Below are 24627 nucleotides of genomic sequence, written 5' to 3'. Positions count from 1 at the left end.
TCCATGAAGACAGGTAAGTTTAGTGCCATAATGTGAAACATTCCGGGAAAAGCAATAACATCTCAAAAAGACAATAAGGAAAGTTACATAGTACGACTTTAAACATTGCCAGACTACAGTTTTCCTTTTAACTGTAGGATATGTAACCTGCACTTTTACTGTTTTAAAAAAGATTGCCAGTGATTTAACCTGCATATCGAGGGTGTAGGTTTTTTCAATCTCTGTATACGGACACATCCTGGCTCATGGGAAAGTTCAGATCCTCGAGAATTCACTCACTGAGCTGCAGAAGCTACACTATCACTGATGAATGATTTTCAGTTTATGTCTTAGTGGTTTTAATCATACTGACAAACAAAATGTGAGATTTGAGGTTTATTGTGGTTTCTGATTGGATAACCGTCTTCTGAACCAAATTGTGTATATTTACTATGTTAAATATGAAACATTCTCCCTACCCTAATAAAGCTCTTAGAAACACACAAGCTTATATAAAAACATAAGAGCAGTTTACTAATAACTAACACAATTGTTTACTTTTAGGCTGTATCCTTAGTCAGTGGAAGCAGAGGGAATATTTTAAGATAGCTGAGTCCTTGAGCAACCATTCCCTTAAAATAATATATATACAAATACTTAAAGAAATATGAGTTTATTGATGGTACTTTGCAGTTATACAAGCAGTTGACAGTTGACTAACACTAATTCACCAGTACTGAAATATATGAGTGCCATAGGCCTGTCACAATAACACATTTCAAGTGCAATATATAGCAATCAACAATAAAATAGAATATTACTTGCCACCACTGACACAGTAACCCTAAAGCAGAACAATACCAGTAAATCTTTTTCAAAATGAACCATAGGCTATTTTATTTCAACATGAATCCTAAATAAGTTGCAGGCCTAGATAGTATCTATTATGAATCTTAGATAAGTTGTATTATTCAAACTCCTACTACTCAGGTATTAATAGAGTACAAAAAAGTTACTTGTGCAAATAAAAAGCACATTATTTCATCTTCCAATAATTGAACACTAAATCTATATAGTAATTATCATGACAGGCCTTGTGATAGTTTTATAGAAAAAACATTGCGTTTTATACATCTTTCATATTATATAGGCTACACATGCAGAGAGCCTATAAGCTATTGGTCAAGAAAGACAAACAAAGCAGTTAAATAAAACATAATTGCATTAAGTCCATGGTTTATCTACAAAAAAAAGTTGCCCATAAGTTACTCAGATATCTAAACGCAATCAGCAAAGCTTAACCCTGTTTTAAAACACAGGTATGCTAATGCTTCTCTAAAGTGACAGGGCAGTACGCCCTTTCCTGAGAAAACATTTTGCAAAAACAATTTTACCCACAAAACTGTACATTACAAGTATTTTTATAAACAGTTAAAAGTTCCATGTAATATCAGTCAGCCTTATTTTCAGTCTGCAATGTGTATACATGGTCAGGAAATTAATATATATATGTATAAATATACATTTTTAAGTATAAATTCAATACATATGGCAGACTCTGTCCATCACAACCAGATTCCAAAGAGCATCAGACTGGACAGTGCGCAAAAGAAGTGCATTGTGCTCTGCCGCCAGGGAGAGGCGCTATTACACAGGTCTGAATCACAGCAGTGGATCCTTACACCTGGCAGCTCCTGTTGTTGGCAGTGTCTGGAAGTGGCACATCCACTGGTCAGGACAATACCCAGAGCCGCTGAAAGGGCCAGAGATGAAGGAACAATCAGTCAGAGAAGAGTGACGAGTGGCTGTTGGACTCAGCAAGAAAAAAGCACAAGTAAGCAACAAATGCTTCGTCTGTGTAATGGGGAAGACATTTAGAGTGATCTTGAAGACACACTTAACAGGGTGCAACCACAGCTGAAAAAATCTAGCCTACTACTGATAGATAGAGAAGGCAGTTGTACAGTAGACTGCTTACAGTGATTATATACCCCAGACTGCTCCCAATAATTAATTATTTAGTTTAGGAACTAAAGTAATCTACTTTAAAGGTAGAAAACCAAACCTCTTGCTTCAAAGTCATCTGATATGGGTCAGTCATTTAAACTGAATAAGTAGATGTTGCACTGACAAGTTTTCAGTGACAAGCCAACTCACATCAGTATTTTGTCTACACTCTTTTACTGAAAGTTTCTTTATCAGCCCTTTCACCTCAAGGAAACCAGTTAGACATACAGGAACAGCTGGTTGTCTACATTTATTTGGAAATCTACAGATATTGTCCAACAGTGAAGTCTAACTGCATGCTGATACAGTATTTATTAGCTTTGATTGCGGAGAAATATTCAAGAGCTAGCCTATATTAAAATGATTATGGCAATGTCCAACGGCATGACACTGTGAATTAATTAATGTGCAGCTTCACTGTGCCATAAATATTTCAGTTCTGGGTTTGAAAAGAAGCCAAAGGCCAAAATCAGAGGGAAGAGTTACTCACTGCTCTCAGTCTTAATGCAGAAGCGGTGTTTGAAGCCCTTGTGTGAGTGGGTGCAAGTGATGACCTCTGGGTTAGAGCAGCCCACGTCCACGTACCTCTGGCCCTGGATGATGTTGCAGCCATAGCACTGCAACCCTTGGACTTCTGAAAAAGATAAATATTAAATATATATGCCAATGTTAAAGTCCTATATTATTATGATTTGTGTGTTAAACTTGTGTGAATGAAACAAAACACAACTCCAGAAATGTTTTTGAGGAGGAAGCAACATTATAACACAGTTAAGGAAATTGCATAATATAGGCTTTTTAAACAAAGCTTACTCTGAAAAAACATGAACAAACTTCATTGTATACATGTTTTGTTATCACCTAATATACACAATATAATTTTTTTTTGCCATGAAATGATTTTAGTGTGTGTAATATACACCTGTAATAATACATTTTACACACTAAAATCACTTCATGACAATAATCATAATCTACTGTAGCCACAGCTGCCCTGGGTAGGAAGTGATATTCTCAATCTGTGTGATCTCACACAAACCACATACACAGGCGAGGTGAATATTTTGCCCAAGAACACACCAACACTGTTGGTTGACAGAGCTTGTATTTGTTCTGTTCTTTGAAGTAGAGAATAACTGCAAATTTTGTAAACTTCTAAGCCTCAGCTTTACTCCTTTCTTTGTGACAGATTTTGCATGTCCAATACCATCCAGTTTACTCAGGCAAATCAAAAGGTTGCTCTCAGTTCAGTGTGTTAATTGACTGAACAATACAATACAGCCTGATGCAGTGGACCTCAACCACAATATTTAATAGCCATGGACCACATGCCAGTACTTACTCCCTTTACATTGATTTTCCCTATGCATATTTTAACAGTTTTCCCACAAAGCATTTTTTAAAATCACCTTAAACATTAGTAATTACATCCCCATAAGTACTCATACCCCAATGATGACACAATTGAAACAAGAAATAGGGCTTCAAGCATATTCACATCTTCAGAGTGAGTTACCCCATCCAGTTGTATGGTGTCTCAGTCTATGTGCCTGCCCTCCAGATGAAGCCTGTGATCAAACCACATGTCAAGCACAGCAAGTGGTGGAAGCTATGGTTCAGAGGAGGTCTCTAAAGCAAATTTTCCAACCTTTAACAACCTCCTTCTAAGTTATCTGGCAATGAATTTACAGGGCATGATGCTATATAAAAAACAAACAAAAAATTAAACGCTAAAACAATAGATCAAAAAGCAAACTAATGAAGATAAAGTGTCATCAAAGTAGGAGAAATTAACACAAAATACATAGTACTGAAACAGCGCAGTTACATGTGCCCCTTCCTAAACTGTCATGCTGCATTAAGCCAGAGAACTTAATTTATATTCCCTTTAACATTTCCCTGTCCAGCCAACAGTGAAAAATATACTTTTGCTGGACCAAGTCTTGGCAGAAGTCCACGTGTAGGGTTATGGCCTCAAGATAGTTTTTTGGTGTCATGCAGATTTTGTTTGGCGTTTTTGATCTCCTTACTTTGTATTTTCTTTTGGGCAATGCAAAAAGGTGGCTTAATGGAACTATATGTCTTGCTCAGGAGAGGACTGTTAAATATATTATGAATGCATCCCATTTGAATGCCTCTTCTCCACGGGGGGGGGTGTTCTACTTAAACTACACCTGGGCCTGACCTCTGACAGAAAAAAAAAAGATGGCTGAAACCAGTCTCCTCTTTTTAAAGCAAAGAAAACAGATTTCAGCCTCTCACCACCTCGGCTCAGTTAAATAGCCCACCAAAAGCTTTCAGGAGCACGGTAATCCAGCACAAATGCTCTTACTAAAATCTCTTGAATCAGTGTAAACCCTCATAGCAACAGGGGCACATGCCAACCTATGCTAACATGTCCCATATTCTCTTCTGGGTGACAGAGTGTGCACCAAAGCTCCCATAAAAACCCAAGCATATCATTACAGATTTCTATAAGGATTTTAAGGCATTGACGCAAAGCAAATCAGTGGTCATCATTTACATCTGGAAAGCAGCCTTGATTTGACAATTCAGTGTGATGTTATTACAGCATTCATGAAACACTGAAAGGATGCCCAGTGTGAGCATTTGTCAAAATAATGAGGACAGATAGTAAGGACATACAACTCCTCTGGTGCAGTGCAATTTATCATAACTACACCAGGTTGTGCATGCATAATATGCAATACACTAATAGCATGCAGTGTGATCCAGTGGTTGACATGTATGCATCATTTCTATGATATAAACAGCTCAGGTGGAGTGTGCAAAAAAATCCAAATCAATGCAAAAAATGTGCATTCTCCTGGTTCTACAACTGGTACTTAATTTTCTTGTTCTGTCTAATTTGGTGACAGTATCATATGATAGAATTCTTTTTAATGCTCTTTTTTAAGTTCTGGTTTCCTCCTAACAGTAATGAGAGTCAGTAATTCATTTGTTTGATTACCCTGTGTTGTATTTTTCTTTAAAATGTTTAACAGTATTGAACATTTAATTTGTCTATTTTGTGTCAATAATCGTCATCCAACAGTTTGTTGAAATAAGGGTAAAGTTGTTTTGCTTTAGTTACTAGTTAATTCAGAATGCATCCGTTGTGTATTGGCTGGTTGTGTCTAATTATTTCCACGTGTATTAACACACTCTTATATTGCAGATTAATATAACATTGTCCATAATTAATAGGAGTGGTATGCCATTTCTCCAGTAATTGACTCATTCAGCCTACACTGGCATGAGCCTGTTTCTACCCTGCTTCTGCACTGTACACTGGAGAGCTGAGGCAGACCTATTCAATAACCATTAGAAAAGAATCATGCAAACCCACCCCATAACAACACAACAATTTTTATGATTTGGTCCCTGGTGAGTACAAGGTTAGAGATCTGAGCATAGACAGGTCAATTGTTATGGCTCTACTGGGAAATTTAGTTTGCACCCTGTAGGTGTTGCCCATTGTGAGGAGACATGGATTTGTGCTCTCAGGTCAATTACATGCAGAAAAAAAGCATTTCTGATGAATGGGCTTAAAGTGTGGGTACTCATTATAAATGTGGGATTCATTGAGTCGTTCCAGGTCTAGTTTCATAGTTATGTCATTTAAATGTTTCTATATTTTTCCTATCTCTGCACACTGAAATCTTGGTAAATATGTATTGCAATGTGTGTATATAGATGAAACCAATATAAAAACATCAAATGTGGCCTTAATGAAGACATGATATTTTATGAAATGTTGATTTCAGGCTCTGACAGGAACATGACGGGCATTTATCACTTTGCAATCTATTATGCAAGCATCATCATCATTAAGTACTTTGTTCCTTACTTTTGAGCTCTTCTCTTTTTGGATTGCCAGTGCAAACCACTTTCCTCCTAGTATACAGTGAGAAGATTTTTCTTTTTGCCATTCTGCATCCATCCATTGGCACTAGCATAATATACACTGCTTCCCAAAAGTTCTACTAGTTCTAATCATTTAAGTGAAATGAAACATTGAACTAAAATATTATCCACAAAAAACATTATGCCCAGACTTGCTTTTCAGCAAAAATAATAAAAATTTCTTTGCAAACAAATTATGAAATAATGATTTACCTTGTGTCACGCAATGAGCCAAAATCAAAATCAGTCCAAGTCTGTACGCCAGCCAGGTATTTAAAGTCATGGATGCAGCACAGTGTTGATGAATGATACGTATTTCTCCTATACCCAATAATCCACTGACAAAAATGAGCAAGAATAACAACAAAATGGTACAAAAAATCCACCAGCTCGTCTCTCCTCACTTCAGTGTCTGTGAACTGTGAAATTTGCGGCGTGTGTGCTGTGTCCAGTGAGAGAATGAGCTATGCGAGATCCAAGCGGGCAGTCAGCCACGGGGGCGAAGAGGTGAGGGGGAGGAAGACCAAGCAGTCACAGCATAAAATAAATGAACATTTTCCTCAGTGGTCTTCTCACGTCTCCAACGTGATGAAGAAAGCGAGCCCTCTCATCTCTTTTCACTTCTTGATGTGGACGAGAGAGAGCAGAGAGAAAGAGCAGAGAAAGAGAGGAGGAAAGGGGGGGTCGGGGGTGGGTGTACCATTTTATCACATCAGTGTTTAATTGTCTTTTTCCAGTCAAGGCAAACACATCAGTCAGGAGGATTAATTCTTTATTGATAATCCATTGCTTCTAATAATAGCCCTATCACAATGTATTAAAAGCCCTTCTTCTAAATTGGATGGCACAGCAGGAGATGGGTTGTGTTTGTCAGAGTGCATGACAGTGAAAGACCTGTACACACTTTCAGCTGTGTATCACTTGTGGAGCACACTGGGGAGAAAATTCTATCTAATCAAGAATTAAAGAGTAAATCCTTTCTTAGAGACTGTAATGCCAATGGATAAGGCAGGCTTAGTTTGTGTTAAGCTCTTATTCCCTCCCCACCCAAAGCAACATATGGTCCGTGCCTGATAGATGGCTGCCAATGAGTGCTGTCAGTCATATCAAAACATTCTCGTTCCACATTCTTCCACATATGCTTTTGGAAACGCTGGGCCCTGCTGCTCATTTACATACACAATGCCTAATCATGTCCTACAGCTCGTGTGTGAGGCTTCAGGAGGGTGCATGCATGTGCCTCTTTGCATTTGTAAGTGTGCAGCTGTGTGTGACTGGCTTCTTCTCCTAGTACTTTTCTACATGAATCATTGTTGGTCTGTGTGGGTGGGTATTTATCGCATTGTGGGGATGAAAATCTGTACACACTCAATTTGTGAGGGACTACCTTCCTTATGAGGACAAAAATATCAATTAAATTATTTTAAGTTAAGGAAGGTGTTGATATACAGTCTGTGACTGAAGTAGATTAAGATCAGGGTTTATGTTGAGGTTAGGCAAATGGTAGCTATGGTTAAGCTTAGGATCATTCTAGGAAATGAATGTAATGTCCGCATAAGACATTTAAACCCGTTGTGTGTGTCTGTGCAAGAGAAAGGCCAGTGAGTGTATGAAGAAAAAAGTAGTTTTATGCAAGTGCACTGGAGGTGAAAGTGAAAAGGTGCTTGAGGTGTGTTGACTAAGGACAAAATAGTCTGGAAAAAGTTAAGAGAACAAAAGACCATCACAATATCATACAGAATAAAATATAACACAGTACCATTTAAGGAGAGAGAATTATATATGTGGTGGACATCGCAATACCAAGCGATGGTAATATCAGGAAAAAGGAACACGAGAAACTAAAAAAATACCAGGGGCTCAAAGAGGAGCTGGAGAAAGCCTGGAAAGTGAAGGCATCAGTGGTGCCTGTGGTGATCAGAGCACTCGGGGCTGTAACCCCCAAACTGGAAGAGTGGCTACAACAGATACCAGGAAAAACAATAGACATCTCAGTACAGAAAAGTGCAGTACTGGGAACAGTAAAGATACTGTGCAGAACTCTCAGGCTCCCAGGCCTCTGCTGGATGAGGGCAAGAGAGACCAAACACCGCGAAAGTCCTTGTAAAAACCCAATCGTAACATACCCAATGACCTTTTCTCTCTCCTCCTCAGCTCAGAAACCATTTAATATTCTGCTGAGACTTGAGCCACACAAAAAGGAAAGGCACAGATGCAGCTGAAGGCGAGGACATTCTGTATAATGGCCTAATGATGAAAGTGAGTCTTACCCAAGCTGCTTCTAACTTATCTAGACACACAATAGCTGGCTTAAATTCTCTTGAAATCCCCTTTGCTGGCCAGTGCTGTCAAGTATGGTGTGACAGGAACAAGAAAAGTGAAGGCTACATGCTTTATACATTTTTGATGAAAATGCATTTACACACCAAATGGAAAGCTTTGGATATACAGCAAAGTGATCAACAGATTTTCTCATCATGGCTAATGTTAGCATTGGGAATTCAAGGAAGTGTGTACTGTAGACTGCAGCTTTATTTAATTTATTTATTTGTGTGTTTTCGTTTCTGCCTTTTTTCATTTGGATCAGTCTTTTCTAGGAACAGTGAACCAGTGATGATGATAAGAGACTGATGACAGAGGCATGTGGTCAGTTTCATGCATATCAACAGTAATGAGCTAGTTAACATCTGAGGAAAAGCCCAAAAGGCTAGGTGCATTCAACTTGTGAAAAAAGCTGAAGAAAACTTAAAAGGCCATCAGTGATTTGTATTAAGTAAAGGCTGGCGGGTCTCCCACTTAATGAGCTACAATCCAATTGTGTGTGACCAAAAGTCACAAGCACATTCTTCAGGCCATAGTAGTGAATGAAAGCGTGCATTCTATATGAGCTGATATCAGATGCTTTAATAACCTTACATTTTGCTTGGCTGGTTAAGACTCCAGGGGTTGCTTTCATTTCTCCTTGGGGACACTTTTGTGCTTTTTATGATACATACCCTGTTGGTAATTTTCTGACCCATGCTATGTGATGTGCTTTTTCAGTTCATTCTGTATGTTCAGTGAAAGTTGTAACTGAACATTTGGACTGAGAAGCATCAGACTTATGTAGCAACACAAAATGAGCTCTTCTGAGTGCTGCTGTTTATTCATTTATGGCTAAAAAATCTGTCTTCATACACTCAACATTTACATGCAATGAAGGGATGGACCTATAGCTTTGTATCTTCTCTCCCCTGCATGTTAAGGAACACTCTAATCTCAAACCCTGTATTTTGTGCATGGCTGCCCTTTTGCCCAGGAGCCGTGAGGTGATGCCCCTTTTGCCATCTGTTGCAGTCACATGTGGTGGACCACAGCATTAACCATGTACTGCCTCATGTGCTGATCTGAGACTTACCTTTGTCAGGTTCTCTTCCTCTGAAACATTGTTAATCCAGGCGTGATTGGACCTGTTGACTATTTCCCCTGGATATTGATTTATTGACAGATTCAATGCAACTAATTACGACATACTTCTCTGTGTTCACACATCATCAGACATTTTTTGAGGTGCTGCTGAATAAACAAATAATTTGAAATCATTAGCTAGTTTAGTATGTTTTAGGAAATAGTTTTAAATATTTTATGATACATATATTCATAAATACCCAAAGATAGTATTTCCACTGATGCGGCCATTTCACAAGACTGTTATCAGTTTGCTGATTAATATGTGGATGTACAGAGGTTGACATATTTAAACCATCTTTTAAAGCTGGTACTTGGAGACTTGGTAGCCTTGAATCCTGCGCTGCTTTTAATAATTACATTGACATGGGCATGCACCTCAGTGAAATGTTAACCAGTATCCCTTTTAAAGGCTTTACAAAACATCAGCACAATAATCTTGTAATTTAAACATACCCCCTCAATCTGTGAGGCTTAACAGCAGCATCTGCTACAGACACACTCAGTCAGTCAGTCAGTCAGTCAGTCAGCGCCTTAATATAAATATCCAACCTGATGACATCTGCTACACCATCATTACCACCTAGCTGAAAAAAAGAAAACAGTGACATTTTACTCTACTGACAAATTACATTATGGATATATTTTCTTCATTTACTTAATGTAAAACAGAACGACATAAATCTTACATATTTTAAGGTATACAAAGGTATTCAAGGTATTAAAATTATCATCAATGAAACTTGACTGGCTTTAAAATGGTGATTTTATTGGAATAAATATGTATTCAGAACTTGGATGGCCATTGTTTCATGGGAAAATGTAATCACATTATGCTACCGCCTCACATTAATGCTGATTTACACAGACAGAGGCATTAAAAGCTCTTCCTTATGAATAATAAACTGGGCCTTGAAACATTAAAGCTGAAACATGTTTCCAAGATGAGGTTGTTGTTCAGGCAGTGCCATGAGCATTGGAGAATGACCTATAACTTCAGCTTTTTTTATTTAAATGCCAGACTCAAAACACTAAAACAGCCCTCGGGAAAGCTTCATCATTTAATCCCTACTCTATCACTAAATCACCTTGGAGAATTGAATACACCTTGGACTGCACTTGTGACTTGCTGTCCCTCTTACCTGTAATTATAAGTCAGAGCCCCAAGCGTTATACTCATTGGTCCACTGTACAGGATCTGAATAGTGTTGGCTGGCGGCTGTTACTATGTTGATTTATTTACTGTAGCTGTTACCATGGTGTTGATTTATTATTGTAGGTCTATGCCAGTTCAGACTTATAACAGCAGCATTAAAGCAATCATTTTATATATTTTCCTTCAAATGATTTGGGCTCAAACATTTTGACTGCAACTGGATTCTAATTAGGTTAAATGCATTAGGTCTATTATGTTTGCAAATATATGTAACAATGAGTTAATAAAATTAACTATGAAATTTGGGGATTTGAGCGAAATTGGATTTGTTTATCATGTTTTTATGAGAGCACAAGTAGCTTTACCAAATGGGCTATTGTCTAAAACCCATACGCCTACCATAGCATAATATAAGTTATTGTTCCCAAAAGTTCCAAAAAAGATGGAGCCACATCCATGGATCACACTGATACAGCCGAGAATCCGTTTTCACCAACAGGGGTCAGTGTGAGAGACCCGTAGCTGATGACAGAGGAAGGAAGAAAACTACGAAGAAGTCTACACGTGTTTTTCTAACATGTCTGCCCTCTCTGTTATTTTGTGTTAAATAGACCTGTAATCTTTTTTATTCAGTACTCGTTTTATACGCCTTTACGCTTAGATCCGGAGAGTAAAAAGCACAAGGGAAAATGGGCCAGAGAAAGAAGAAACTAACGAAGAAAAAAAGACACAACAACAATAAGGAGATGGAAGACTCTGACAGTGGAGATTTTGAACTGGCAGCAGAAATAAAAGACGATGACACGGTAAAAACGGCATTTATTACCATATACCATCTTACACAGGGTATAATCTTTGATTGGTGTAAATCACGGCCACAATAATCTAGGTGGTGGTATCACAGTGCATTCTCAATCGGCTACACGAGGGTATAGCTCAGAGCAAATGACTGCCCATTAAGAGTTACCCCTTTAAAATACCATCGCCCCGTGTTTTAGATAAGAAAAAAGACATGCTCATGTACACATGTTATTAATTATTTGTGTATGTGAGGTAGCAAAAACAATGTTTCTCTGGACACTGAACCAACGCATAATCAGGGTTACTCAATCTTTACATTGTCTCAATATCTGTGAAACTCCTCAGTCACAGTAGTGTACAATTTCATTGCATCAGTAGTTTCTGTACATTGTCTGTAACAGTGGTTAGTATCTTCTTGTTAATTTTCCCATAGCCGGGGAGAAAACTTCAGAGGTTCCCAACATCAGACTGTCTATCAGATGTTGAGCCTGATACCAGGGAGATGGTCCGGGCACAAAACAAGAAGAAGAAGAAATCTGGAGGATTTCAGTCCATGGGTGAGGGAGATGTTCTGAGGTGACATAATGCATCTTAACCTGTGAGAGAAAATGTATTAATGTTCAAACATTTTTTCAGGACTTAGTTACCCAGTATATAAGGGTGTTATGAAGAAGGGATACAAAGTCCCTACTCCAATACAAAGAAAAGTAAGCCCTGATATTTTACAATAATAAAACATATCAACTTTATCTTTAACGTAACCATGTCTTCTGCTTGCCAGACTATCCCAGTCATTTTGGATGGCAAAGATGTTGTTGCTATGGCCAGGACAGGTAGCGGCAAAACTGCTGCCTTTCTCATTCCTATGTTTGAGAAACTGAAGGCACCTCAGGCCAAGACTGGTGCAAGGGCCCTCATTCTGTCTCCAACCAGAGAACTGGCACTACAGACCATGAAGTTCACTAAAGAGGTCACATATACAGTTCAAAATGCAGCTGTCTATTTTAATTTTAAAATATTTTTTTTTATTGATTTGCACTAACTGATTCTTTACATTTCATGTTTACAGTTAGGAAAGTTCACAGGACTAAAAACTGCTTTGATCCTTGGTGGAGATAGGTATGTGCCTCCTTACTTATGTTTCCAGTCTACATTGTACTGCTGTTGTTTCAAACAATATTCATGTATTTTACAGTATGGATGACCAATTTGCTGCCCTGCATGAAAACCCTGACATGTGAGTATGACAGAACTGAAATATGGCTGCTGTTTAATGGTTTTAAACAATAATACTGTTTATTTCTTTTGACAGAATTATTGGTACACCTGGTCGTCTCATGCACGTTGCGAAAGACATGAATCTCAAGTTACACAGTGTGGAATATATAGTTTTTGATGAGGCAGACAGGTACAAAGCGACAAGTCAGTTTGTGTTAGATTGTGCTTGTACAATGTGACTCTGTAAAAGTAATTTGGTACCTGCAGGTTATTTGAAATGGGTTTTGCTGATCAGCTTCAAGAAATAATACAGAGACTCCCAGACACTAGACAAACTCTACTGTTTTCTGCCACTCTTCCAAAACTGTTGGTGGAGTTTGCCAGAGCTGGTGAGTGTCCACATTGCACATTATTCAATTTATTAATAGGCTTCTATAAAATATTATATTTTTAAATGCATATATTTATTTTTATTTACATAGGGCTCACTGAACCAGTGCTTATTCGCTTAGATGTAGACTCCAAGCTTAGTGACCTGATAAAGGTAAGAAAAAGGTATAAAATTATGTTTTCCAATTTGTGACCATTGTCTGAAAATGTTCTATGTCTTTTTTTGTCAGCTTTCTTTCTTCCATTGCCGTGCCGATGACAAGCCTGCCCTTTTACTTCACCTTCTGAGAAATGTTGTTAAGCCTCAAGAGCAAACTGTGGTTTTTGCAGCCACCAAACATCATGTAGAGTACCTTAAAGAGGTGATTCTTAAGACGACAAAGAAAATGCACTCCTCCTCTTTGTAGTTATTAACTTTGTGAATTATTATTTTTAGCTGCTGTCCTCTGAGGGAATAGAATGTGCCTACATATACAGTGCTCTTGACCAGACGGCCAGAAAGATAAACATAGGGAAGTTTGTACATAGGAAAGCAATGGTACTTCTTGTCACAGATGTGGCTGCTCGTGGTATAGACATCCCCCTGCTGGACAATGTCATCAACTACAACTTTCCCTCTAAAGCCAAGCTCTTCTTGCACAGAGTTGGTCTGTAACTTGCACTTATTACTCTGGAAAAGTAAGATTTTTTTTTTTTTAATGTGTGAACTTTTTCTCTGCAGGTAGAGTTGGCCGTGCTGGTCGCAGTGGCACAACTTACAGTATCATTTGTCCCGATGAGATGCCGTATGTTTATGACCTTCACCTGTTTCTGGGGAGACCTGTGCAGTTAGCCACACCTGAACACTCTCAGGGTATGTTTTATTTCAGATTTACAATTCACAATTAAATATAAATAATATTACAATAGCCACTCTTGAATAGATGCAGATGGTGTGCTTGGACGTGTACCTCAGAACATACTGGATGATGAAAGTGCTCATTTAATTACTTCCCATGAAAATTCTCTGGAATTGCAAAACCTTCATAGAGTGTCCGAGAATGCCTACAAGCAGTACCTCAAGTCCCGCCCAAATCCTTCACCAGAGTCAGTTAGGCGTGTGAAAGGCATTGACTTGTCTTGCATGGCAGTTCACCCATTACTTAGTAAGTTTCATGTGAGAACAGTTCATTGAGAAAAATTGTTGAACTATTTTCATACTGTGTAACTTGCCTAATTTTAGGTTCTGGTCTGGAGAAGATGGAGCTTGAACGTCTTCAAATTGTTGACGCAATTAAGAGCTACAAATCCAAATCTGTAAATCACTGCTGTTCAGATTTTTCATGATGAAAGGAGTCCCTAAACTAAAAAGAATTTAATTTTTTTTTCTTTTCTTCTATCGCTTTCTATTTGTTTAGACAATTTTTGAGATAAATTCAAACAGTAAAACCTCTGCCAGTGAAGTAATGCGAGCAAAGCGCTGCAAAGATGACAGCCTTGTCAACAAGTTCAGCAAGCGTAAAGAGACTGTTGAAAGTGAATCTCTGCCACAACTACATCAGAAAACCACAGGTGATGATGACTCCATGAAGACTGAAGACATGGAAGTAGAAAATATTGAGGTCAGAAACATATATAGTTCTTGCATAAATGTATAACAATAAAATAGTAAATATAATTTGATCATTTAACATTTGTCTTCCAGGGGTTGTTTTCAGATGTTGTTGGTGGAAGGAAAAGATCACACGAACATGATACTGAGGGAAAAACAAAAAACAAAAAAAGTAGATCAACAGGCAGAGATGACGAATATTATATCCCATACCGACCCAAAGATTTTAATTCTGAGAGGGGGTGAGGAAGCAATGTGGAAAGAACGCACAAACATGCTCTAAACCTTGTTTGATCTGTTTTATTGGTCATTTTAGATTAAGTCTTGGTGGTGAGGGTACATCATTTGAACAACAGGCCTCTACTGCTCTCCTGGACCTGATGGGAGATGAGGGTGACAAGTTAAACCAACACAAGAACATGATGAAATGGTAACACTCAATGAGTTAGCGAGTTTTGTTTTAGTGAGCTTCTTTTGTTGATTTAATTGTGGTGGGTACTTGAAGGGACCGCAAAAGGAAGCGTTTTATCAGAGACACTGGAAAAGAGGACAAAAAGAAGATCAAAACAGAAAGTGGACAAGTGATCAGCAAGAAAAGCAAGAAGAACTTGTATCCTTTAACCACATGAAATGTTCAACTCTTCAGAATAAAATAGATTAATATTTCTGCCTTACATTGATATCTTAACATTAATACTTAAGTTATGAAGAGTGGAAAAAGAAATACAAAGTTGATGACATTGGCTCTGACAATGAAACTGGAGGAATGAGGGGTCCAAGAGGTGAGAATCCCTGTTAACTGGATTTGAATTGACAATTACATTGAGGTTCAGGCTGACACTTTCATCATACTATGTTTAACAATTAAAGTTATACCATTAACTATAATGGCTAATAATAATGGGATGCTTAAAGAAGACATATTTTGCTGTGTAGGTGTATAATACATTTGTGCCTTAATATTATTTTTGATGTTTTAATATTGACATCATATGTTTACATAATACATAATATTGATGTTTTAACCATTGGCACTTTGCTGGACCATGTTGTCATGGAAAATGAGAATATTCAGATCAGTGGCGAATGTAGGAGAATAAAGTCAAACATGCATAGTCACTCTAAATCCAACTTTAAGCCATGTTTAAACACTGTACTGCTTTTTGAGTCAGTAAATTATTAAAAAAAAAATGTCATCAACTGAACTCATAGATTCTAATGTACTGATATGGCTTGCCTTTGTGTCAATCTCTTCCTCCAAGGTCGTGGTCATGGTCGCCATGGTCCAGCAGGTAAAAGTCCTGGAGGGCCACAGGAGACTGCTGGGGGCCGCAAAATCCGCTCAGAGCTGAAGACGAGTCAACAAATACTAAAGCAACGCAAGAAGAAGCAGAAACAACAGTTCCTGCAGAGTGGAGGGCTGAAGAAACTGCACTCCAAAAACAGACAGTTTGCCAGAGAAATGAAGAAATCAGGTTTTGGACGTGGAGGCATGAAAAAGGGCAAAATGAGAAAAAAACTATGAAAAGAGACAGCTATGTGTCAATGTCAGTGTACTCATTAACAATGAGTGACAACATGACAACATAAACATTTTATGACCATTGATTCCTGTGTTACGATCTAGAGTATTCTTGATATTAAATGTATAACAAACTAAGACACCATTGTTAAGAGTCTTCATTTTCTAGAATGCATCTGTGCACTGATTATGAAACTTTTTATGTTGGGCTGTGCAACAAACTTATTCTTTCTCATTTGATCATAATAATATATATTATATACCGTATTCTCCTGTTTATCCTCTGCAGAAAACCCTGAAAAGACCACGCAGCTGCAGCATCTGGGAAGGTGCAAAACACGAACACATGGACAATAGTCCACTACACCAATCACAGTGCAGAGAAGAAACGTCTCTATGCATCTGGAGCTGGTTAGAGAGTTAACTTTGTCTGATAGGGCTTTATTTATGACATACATGTTTTTACTAGTTACTACCTTCATTCTAACCTGTACTAAGCTTTTTGTTCATTGGAAGTCTTATCAGTTTGAATTCCAGAACATGCGTTCATTCAAGCATACTATTGATATAGTCTAAACTGGTATAGCATTCTATGTTAATTAATTTTAACCTTCCAGTTGCACTATCACAGTGTATCATAGTGTTTGCCAACACCACTACTTGGCACTGAACAACACAAGCCAACATAAATATAGCTGGTGAGTTCACCTTTATAGTGACATTATTATAGGACAGAATTTTGAGTCTTCATTTTTGGGGGGGGTTTTCAGCAGTGTACAAAAGCAATTTATATGTACATACCCAGAAATGTATGGAAGGTATGTAAAACTACAACTCCCCATGAACTTAAAAAATCAAAGGCAACAAAAAATCACAACTTGTATGTATAATTCACACAGCTTGACAAGCTTCAAAAAGTGCTACAGTAGCACACTATTGGATCACTTCCCACACTCTGTTGTGCAAAGCTTCTTCCATACCAAAGCTACTCAAGACCAATCTTAAGACCAATATATAACCAAAGTTAATCTTGGGGCCTAACCTTTATCTCTTCCTCTTGCTCACTCCCTGCTACTATCTCTCTGCCATGTCTTTGTCCCTGTCCCCTCTAGAACTCCTGCTGCTCAGGAGGTTTATCTACATGTAAGAGTTCCCAGGACTGACACTATATCCACTCTAGATATGGCAAGAGGCTAAGCACCTGACTTCAGCTTTTGGTGGTATGAGGTTGCTTTTCTATTTGAATACATTAATTCAGTCAGTGCCTACACACTATGGAATAGAAACATATCTACTTTTTAAATTGCTGGCAAGACTATTATTGCTGATAATAGTTCATTCTAATAGTGTATGGATCTATTCTCAAGAAGATTACCAGGGTACTAAATCATATTCAAAATATCATGGTTAAGGCTCAAAATATTGTAGTGCAAAAATACTTTATGACAATACTTGTGTATTTCCATTTTCCTGTAATAATCTGAAATGCTTGCACATGTGAGCTGCTTTGGTTAGTTGCTGTTGTCCCTGCAGTCTGGCTCTCCTCTGTCTCTTCTTGGTGTATTTGCCCAAAGATAAGATTACTGCCCTTTCTCAGGCTATCACTTGGAAGGCAAAAGGCCACTTGAGGAATGACAGGGCTAACATGACTGACATTAGGCCTGCCAGCCAGAGACTCTTTCTGCTTAGAATATCCAAGGCAAAATCTGATGACATTTTAGAAGTGAATGGTTTTAATTGGAGTGTTTTGCTGTTGCTGTTTGATAATGCCAATAATATGAAATGTGGATTGGGTGGAGCTGAGACATTGGGTCATTGGCTGGTGAAATGGGTTATTGTCATCAAGTAATTACAGTGTTGTGGTTCTGTTTTTGAAACAAGCTGTTCTTGTGCAACAAACTGTCTTGCAGATGTTTAAACCTTAAATTAGCTAAATCACAAGCACAACTGTGGAGTGACAGTGCCAACAATGCCGTAAAGAGACAAAGGAAAACTTTTTTGCCCATTGTTATAGCAATATAATTGACTTGAGTTGGAATTAATAATAAAAAAAAAAAGTAATAATAAATATACATAAATCTAATCTGTCCAAATTTTCATGTTAAACAAACTAATGGTATATTAACAACAAAAATTACAACTACAACAATCATAATTTTAACATTAAGTCTGACAATGTCTGAATGAGAATTTATGAAATGTCCAAAGAGTCACTGGCCTGAAACTTTTTGGCACAGATCCACCAGCTCATAGGATTGAGATTTGGAAGTGGTTATTTTGGGGCATCCTAGGTGCTGTGACTCTGCCTGAAAGCCCTTATAAAGAGGTGCTCCTTGGGTGAGGGGAAAGTTATCAGCTTGTGATTGCTGAGTGAGGTCAACTCATTTGCATGTAGTCAAGCTATCTTGGAGCTCAGTTGTAACATGAGTGTCCTTAACATTTGAATTCCCTATGTTATACAAGTATTAGTCATTTGATGTCACAGTGTATTTCTATTATTTATTATTTATCTATTAATTATCTTGCGCAGTCAGCTATAGTAATTAATTTCCTGATATTGACACTCAAATGCTGGTTCAATTTTGTCTTGATCTACACCCCAGATATCTTTCCATTCTTTTGTAGTGCCTTTCTCTTCTTCACTTTAGTGAGGAATGTTTTCCCAGACTCTCTCCTCTCCGTGTGTGAGCACTTGTCTGACTGTGGTCACTCACTTCATTTGTCTTCCCCCGGATCAGAGGAGCACAGAAAATCCAAATAATCATTGGCCATCGAAGCAGATGAAAAAAACCCGGATAACAAGAGGACAAAGAGCCGTGAGACAAAGCACAAAAAATTGTCAAAATACAAATGATAATTTTTGTTTGTTTGCTTTTTAAAACCTAAGCGCATCAAATTCCTTTAAGGATTTGACAATCTTAAGTCTGATGGTCTGATGTCACACTTCCTGCACTTGGGAAACTCACCAAAAGATGGAGCTGTTGTCGTTGCCCAAGGTTGGATAATGCATTTCTGATGTTCGATTCTTATGTTGGTTTTAGGTTGCAGCTGTACTGGCATGGGTTTTTCAACAACATATTCCCTTCTTTCCATAGTGTGTTTTCTGTGCTCCATCCATGAATATGCATCCTTTGGGTAAAAACAAAATAATTTTTAAGCTTAAGACTACTGAGATGTGTGATTTTTTTTAGTAGTGAGAAAAATGTCAGAAAGGCAGAGCAATACAGGTACACTGTACTCTAAAGGCACACATCTGGTGTGTTGATTAATGTAGATGTGAAAAACACTATGATCTATGATTATATTTAGGTGACTGCCAATGTGGAGGAAAGATATAGTAACATTTTAAATAAGAAGTATTTGTGGTTGTGATTGGCTAAAGACCAAGCAACCCTAATGTTTCCATGCTTCCTCCCTCAGCACTAGACCTAGGATGGCACGCAAGGCCCTGACCACCACCGCAACATGGCGCCAAGGGGGTACTGATCACAGGTCAGCCGCTTTTGGAGGCCGCAGACCCCGGATATGTTGCCCAAGTGTGCAGTGGACAAGGGCCAGACAGGACGTGACCTTCTAGAGGAAGCTTGGCCAGCCTTATGGGCCAAGTAGACATCCATCAACACCCTTGTCCCACCCACAGCCCGCCACTTCAAATGCACAGAATTAGACAAGCAGCCAGGAACGTCAATTTATTGTAAGTGATCAAACTCAATAATAACAAACAACCAACAAAAATACTTTAGGACATTCATTCATGAGCACTGAATTAAATCTGTGTGTTGATCATATGTTTCAAAATAAACATGGAGTAGGTTATTTTAAGTAGCAAACAAATAAATGTGTAACTCCATCTCGATATATATTCTCTTTGATTCATGCATATTCCCCATATCTCCCCATTTTAGTTTATTGAAGTGACACAGTAATTGCATTACTGATAATATGGATGTATGATTGGCCAACTCTAATCTATAGATCCAGGCCTTTACATGTTGAAAACTATAATGTGTGTCATGACCTTTCATTAAATGTGTTCCTTTTCCAAACACAGTTATAGATTTGAACCTCACTGTAATTTTGAAAGAACACTTGTAATTCAAAGTAGCAGCAGATCAAAGCAGGCCCTCCTCTGCAGCCTGTCCATGTGTCCACTCTCTTTAGGGACAAACTGCTCAGAGGTCAGGCCTGAGTTCCGCTCAGGGTCGAGGCCAAGAGAGTCCACTGACCCTGGACTGTAGCCACTGCTTTACAAAGTGTTTCTCTGGCTGTACGGTCTCTAAACCAAACTCATAGTTCATTCACATTCTGACATTTGTTATCAGCCACCAAAGTGTAGAATACCTTTATAGTTTATAGCAATAACAATTTAGAAGTGTTTTAATGAGTTGTGTGTTAATCACCAATAAATCTGGAGGAAATAAAGTTTTGTTTTATTTTTTGTTGTAAGCCTATAAGTTATCCATGCACTGCCTTTAAAGGACATTTAACATTAACTTTTTCTTTTTCCTCTTCTTTTGAGTGAGGCTGTGTGTGTGTGTGTGTGTGTTTGCTGTTGTAATGATGACCAAAAGTCAGTTTAGACTAATTTAACGTTTCTGTTAAATATAATGCCTTAACAAAACAGATGCTGAGTGATATTAGTCCATGACTATGATATCAAAGTCAAGGAGCTATTAAACAAAGCTGTAAGTGATTCCTTAAGTGAAGTGAACTTGCCGATAAGCCGAGTGACTGCTGGAAAAACGCTGATGAGGGCGCAGCTATCTGGGCCTTAAGTTCTTTAGTTTTCTCCAGTGACTGAGCGCAGGACACAAACTTCTCTTTGGTCCAGAAAAGATACAAAATGTTACCGTTTACAGCAGGCAAAATTAACTTTTAATGTAAAGGCTTAAAATTGTAAATACTGAAATACTAACTCTTATTTTCATCTTGCTTCCTCAGTGGCTGTGGTCAAAGCACTGTGCAGTGACTCCGGAGGGTAGAGTGGACGTGGCTCATCTCTTACAGGTAATCAAGCATCATTCTTTCATGAGGCTGTGAGTGTTCTAGACGCACGGGAGAATGCACTGTGTACGGCTCCGCTGCCGCCTCTCCCCGCAATACATCCTGCTACACATCGGAGACATGACAAGCGCTCTCCCTCCCCGCACTGCAGCACTACATGCTCCCATTACAGGACCGGATCACATCTCCTCCTAATAGAAACACAATAGGGCTAATACAAACTCTATGTACAAAAAAACAATTAAAGCATACAGCAGTTTAAAATGGTGTATCCACATTTTTAATATTTAGGCAGTGTTAAGGCAATTCACCATGAACATAAACCAGATTCCAGCAGTTAATTTGTGATTGTAGCTTTTAAAATACCACTTAGCTTCTCACCATTTTATCACAACATAAGCAGCATGTATAATCCAATGCCTGCATTCTGTTAGCACCTGGCAAAATGCTGGTGTGAATGGTTTAAAACAATAAAGGAGGACTCCAAAAAGGACTCCTGTTTATTATCGCACATGATTTTTAACAACTTTTATGGAGCAATTGTCTATGGCTATTTTGAAGTTCAGGTCTTTGTAGAATTAGTCTGATTGCCTAATATAGTGCTTGTTAATCATATACTCAACCAATCAAATTAGATGAAAAAAAAAAAAATTATTTGAGTGTTGTCATGCAACTAGAATCTGCAGTAAATTATCATTTAGGCCTTTTTTCATTTATTGCTGCAACACTGTATATCTCATAGCCCACGTATTTAAGGCAAAAATAAATGAAAATGTGAAATTCAGTTACATATTTTCAGTATCAAACTTTTCTTCTAAGAACTGAAGCATGTTTAGAATGTGTTTTAATTAAACTTTTTACAAATGTGTCAAAGTACCTTGGCAATGTTAAATAGTCAGCGCACTAATTTGCAAGAGTTTTGAAAGTGTAGTGTGGACTTACAGTATATGTGGAGGATCATATGTCTTAATATGCCATGTATATGTGTGTACAGCTTCTTTATTAGTTAGCCCTGGTATTATCCGCGTGCTTCGCCGGTTCTTCTAAAATCAGTTGAAAGATATCCAGAGCTCAGACATCAAACGCCAGAGCTCTGGTGAGTTATGGCGCATCCATTGGCCGTGAGAACAAAGGCGGTGTTGGTTAAGGAGGTGGAAACATGGACGAAAGAGATAGATGACACAAGACAAGCTCTGCAGCATTTGTGGCGAAATATGTTTGGGCTCGCAGTCTCTAGGTTTGCTGTCATTCAGGATCTGTAAGAAAAGTAGCTCCCTGGAGAACCACCATGCAGGGGAAAGAAGAGGAGATGTGGGGCACCAAGGTTTTGCGTGACATTAACCAGGTGCCCTTATGGTGCAGCTGTCAATCCATGTCTCCCCTTTCCCTACAGTAGACGTCTGCGAATACTTATTACAACAACAGGACTCTGCCAGGTGCTGCTTTTGGAGTGTGCACGGCTGGTGGGTTTTCTGCTTTGTTTTTAAGGGTGTATGGGCGCATGTCGAGTCAGTGATGAATAACCAGGCCCTCCTTGGTTATCTTCATTTCCTCTAGATTTTCAGTGAAAGCCAGATGTAGTTATTCATCTTAATCTTTCCTCTCATTAAGTTCACAGTCAAGAAGAGGCAATAAGCTTTTCATTACTTTATCAAAAAAGAGACGCACTCAGTGTACAAGAACCCGCTTAATCTGTTGAGTTAATAATGAATTTAAGTTAATCTTATTTTTGTAGCTGAACTATTCAGAAGAGATCCCTTGAGTGTGGTCACATAAAGCTTCGCTATTAAGTAGCGCTTAATGTATTTGAGATGTACTGTTGCAAAGAGCTTTAGAGACCAGAGTGTGAGATAGTGGAGATGGGTGCCCTCACACCAATGTAAATGTCAAGCAAGCCATGTTAGTGGTAGCTCATTATATATTTAATAGTTAAGATCTGACTTGTGCCTCTTGTTCCTAAGCACCTCCGTGGCTTAGATTTATCCAGTAAAATATTATGTGGATAATATGAAAACAATTAGCATTGCCTCACTCATTTTATAATATGAAATGTTGGCAATTTATTTTGGAAAACTCAGGCTAAGATTTAAAAGACACAGTAATAATTTATTCTATACCATTTTCTGTACCATGTCTCTATATGATACAGACTTCATGGGATTTATTTTTGTCTCTCACTCCAGATTGATTAAGTACCACGTCTGTGTTTCCGAACGCATCTTAAATGGTGTCATTCTCAGTGATGACAGACCACAAGCCAAGTCTTGTCACATACAGCAGAGCAGCACACATCCTGCAGTGTCTGTTTCACCAGAGTCTAACCACGAAAATTATACAGGAGCTGTGACATTTTACCCCATGTTGATCAACAAACCCACTACAATCTGCTTTAATCATTGTAATCTATTACTTGACTTTTGCTGTTGTGTTGTGTTTTTTAAGTGCATATGACAGATTAGATTACACATTTCACAAAAGTACAGTTAGCATCACTTTATTGCCTCATGGAACTTTGTTCAGTTATTGACATCCCCATAAACCTGCAACACATTAGACTTTTTAGAAATAATTATGGGAAAGAGGCAAAAAGTGGCAGATCAGTCAGCTAGTTTGGAGGATGGAGATTTAATTGTCTGGTACCTGCAGCCAGAGGGCAACAGCTGGAAAAGGCTATGGAAAGGATGTGTTGAGATATTTGCTGTGTGGAAGTGGATTATTTTTGAAGCGGTATGCATGATTTTGTGGAGTTTGTGTTTGTTGGACACTGACAGCACGATGTAAAAATTATGTGTGTAATGTGTTGAGCAAAAGTGCAATTATAGTTCAAAATGATTGACTTTTAAAGGCACGTTAATAAAAAAATGACGTCTACGTGTACCAGACCAATGTTGCTGAAGAGGAATACTGTGTGAGTACGTGCTTTCATTGGTGCTCATAATTAAAGATGCAAGTTCACAGTAAGGCTAAATTGTGCTTCAGTAATTGATCCTAAACAGGACTTGTGGAGTTCCACTCATTAATGTGGCATGTGTGCAAAGGCTGTTTCCTTCCACAGGCAGAGAGAGGCTTGCACTAGCTGTTCATGAACATGTCTTTGTTTGACCTGGTACCTGGCGATGCCTGCGGAACCAGAGACGGAAATCAGGTGGCCTCCAAGTCAGACTTAAAACTGAAGAGTGTGTTTGTTTCTTAGTGTGTAGTAAATGAGGTTGTCATTTCAATTGTCTATTTCAATCAACAAATTCAACAAATTAAACTTGTCCTGAATGAATCTATATTGTATGTGAGATTGTTCGTATATTAATAATTTAGTGTTTTTCACCATGATTTAATACCATTTCTTAGTACTAGCCAAGAAATTGCATACTATTACTGGCCTAAAGGCCTATTGCAGAGCTTTTGTATGATGTAGGTTGACCAGTGCTGAGTTGGGCAGTTAGAGGAGGGTGTGCTGAGAGAATTCTTGTCCAAACATTAGGCATGAGGATTTGTATTCATTGCACCCCTGCTGCCATTGATATCATTACGCACAGTGCACATGCTGTGAGGAAGGAGCTGGTACTGGCAGGGAGAGGTCATGGAGCTGCAGGCTCTAACGAGAAGTGA

The 24627-nt window shown here is 38.3% G+C and overlaps 1 protein-coding gene across 1 annotated transcript; it reads left to right on the top strand.

Annotated features, from left to right (window-relative positions):
* Positions 1–11021: 11021 nt before the first annotated feature.
* ddx54 (DEAD (Asp-Glu-Ala-Asp) box polypeptide 54) lies at positions 11022–16157 on the top strand. The gene is made up of 20 exons (XM_020925181.2): positions 11022–11301; positions 11730–11853; positions 11933–12003; positions 12078–12266; positions 12366–12415; positions 12492–12533; positions 12609–12704; positions 12782–12903; positions 12997–13058; positions 13135–13266; positions 13341–13551; positions 13626–13757; positions 13828–14049; positions 14127–14200; positions 14302–14505; positions 14589–14737; positions 14812–14925; positions 15001–15105; positions 15198–15277; positions 15758–16157. The coding sequence occupies exons 1-20, from the start codon at positions 11185–11187 to the stop codon at positions 16018–16020; spliced, it is 2559 nt and encodes an 852-aa protein (XP_020780840.1). The 5' UTR covers positions 11022–11184; the 3' UTR covers positions 16021–16157.
* Positions 16158–24627: the final 8470 nt, after the last annotated feature.

The sequence above is a fragment of the Boleophthalmus pectinirostris genome, unplaced genomic scaffold, assembly GCF_026225935.1.
Source record: "Boleophthalmus pectinirostris isolate CB_2022bp ecotype Guang Dong unplaced genomic scaffold, ASM2622593v1 HiC_scaffold_18, whole genome shotgun sequence".
Classification (NCBI taxonomy): domain Eukaryota; kingdom Metazoa; phylum Chordata; class Actinopteri; order Gobiiformes; family Gobiidae; genus Boleophthalmus; species Boleophthalmus pectinirostris.
The sequence above is the reverse complement of the archived record's forward strand: the minus strand, read 5'-3'. Positions and strand labels throughout refer to the sequence as shown.

Excerpts from the sequence above, each read along its gene's own strand:
- ddx54 (XM_020925181.2), top strand. The coding sequence starts at position 11,185 with ATGGGCCAGAGAAAGAAGAAACTAACGAAGAAAAAAAGACACAACAAC. Across the intron at positions 12,416-12,491 it reads TTGATCCTTGGTGGAGATAG|TATGGATGACCAATTTGCTG; the intron begins GTATGTGCCTCC and ends TGTATTTTACAG. Across the intron at positions 14,201-14,301 it reads AGAGCTACAAATCCAAATCT|ACAATTTTTGAGATAAATTC; the intron begins GTAAATCACTGC and ends CTATTTGTTTAG.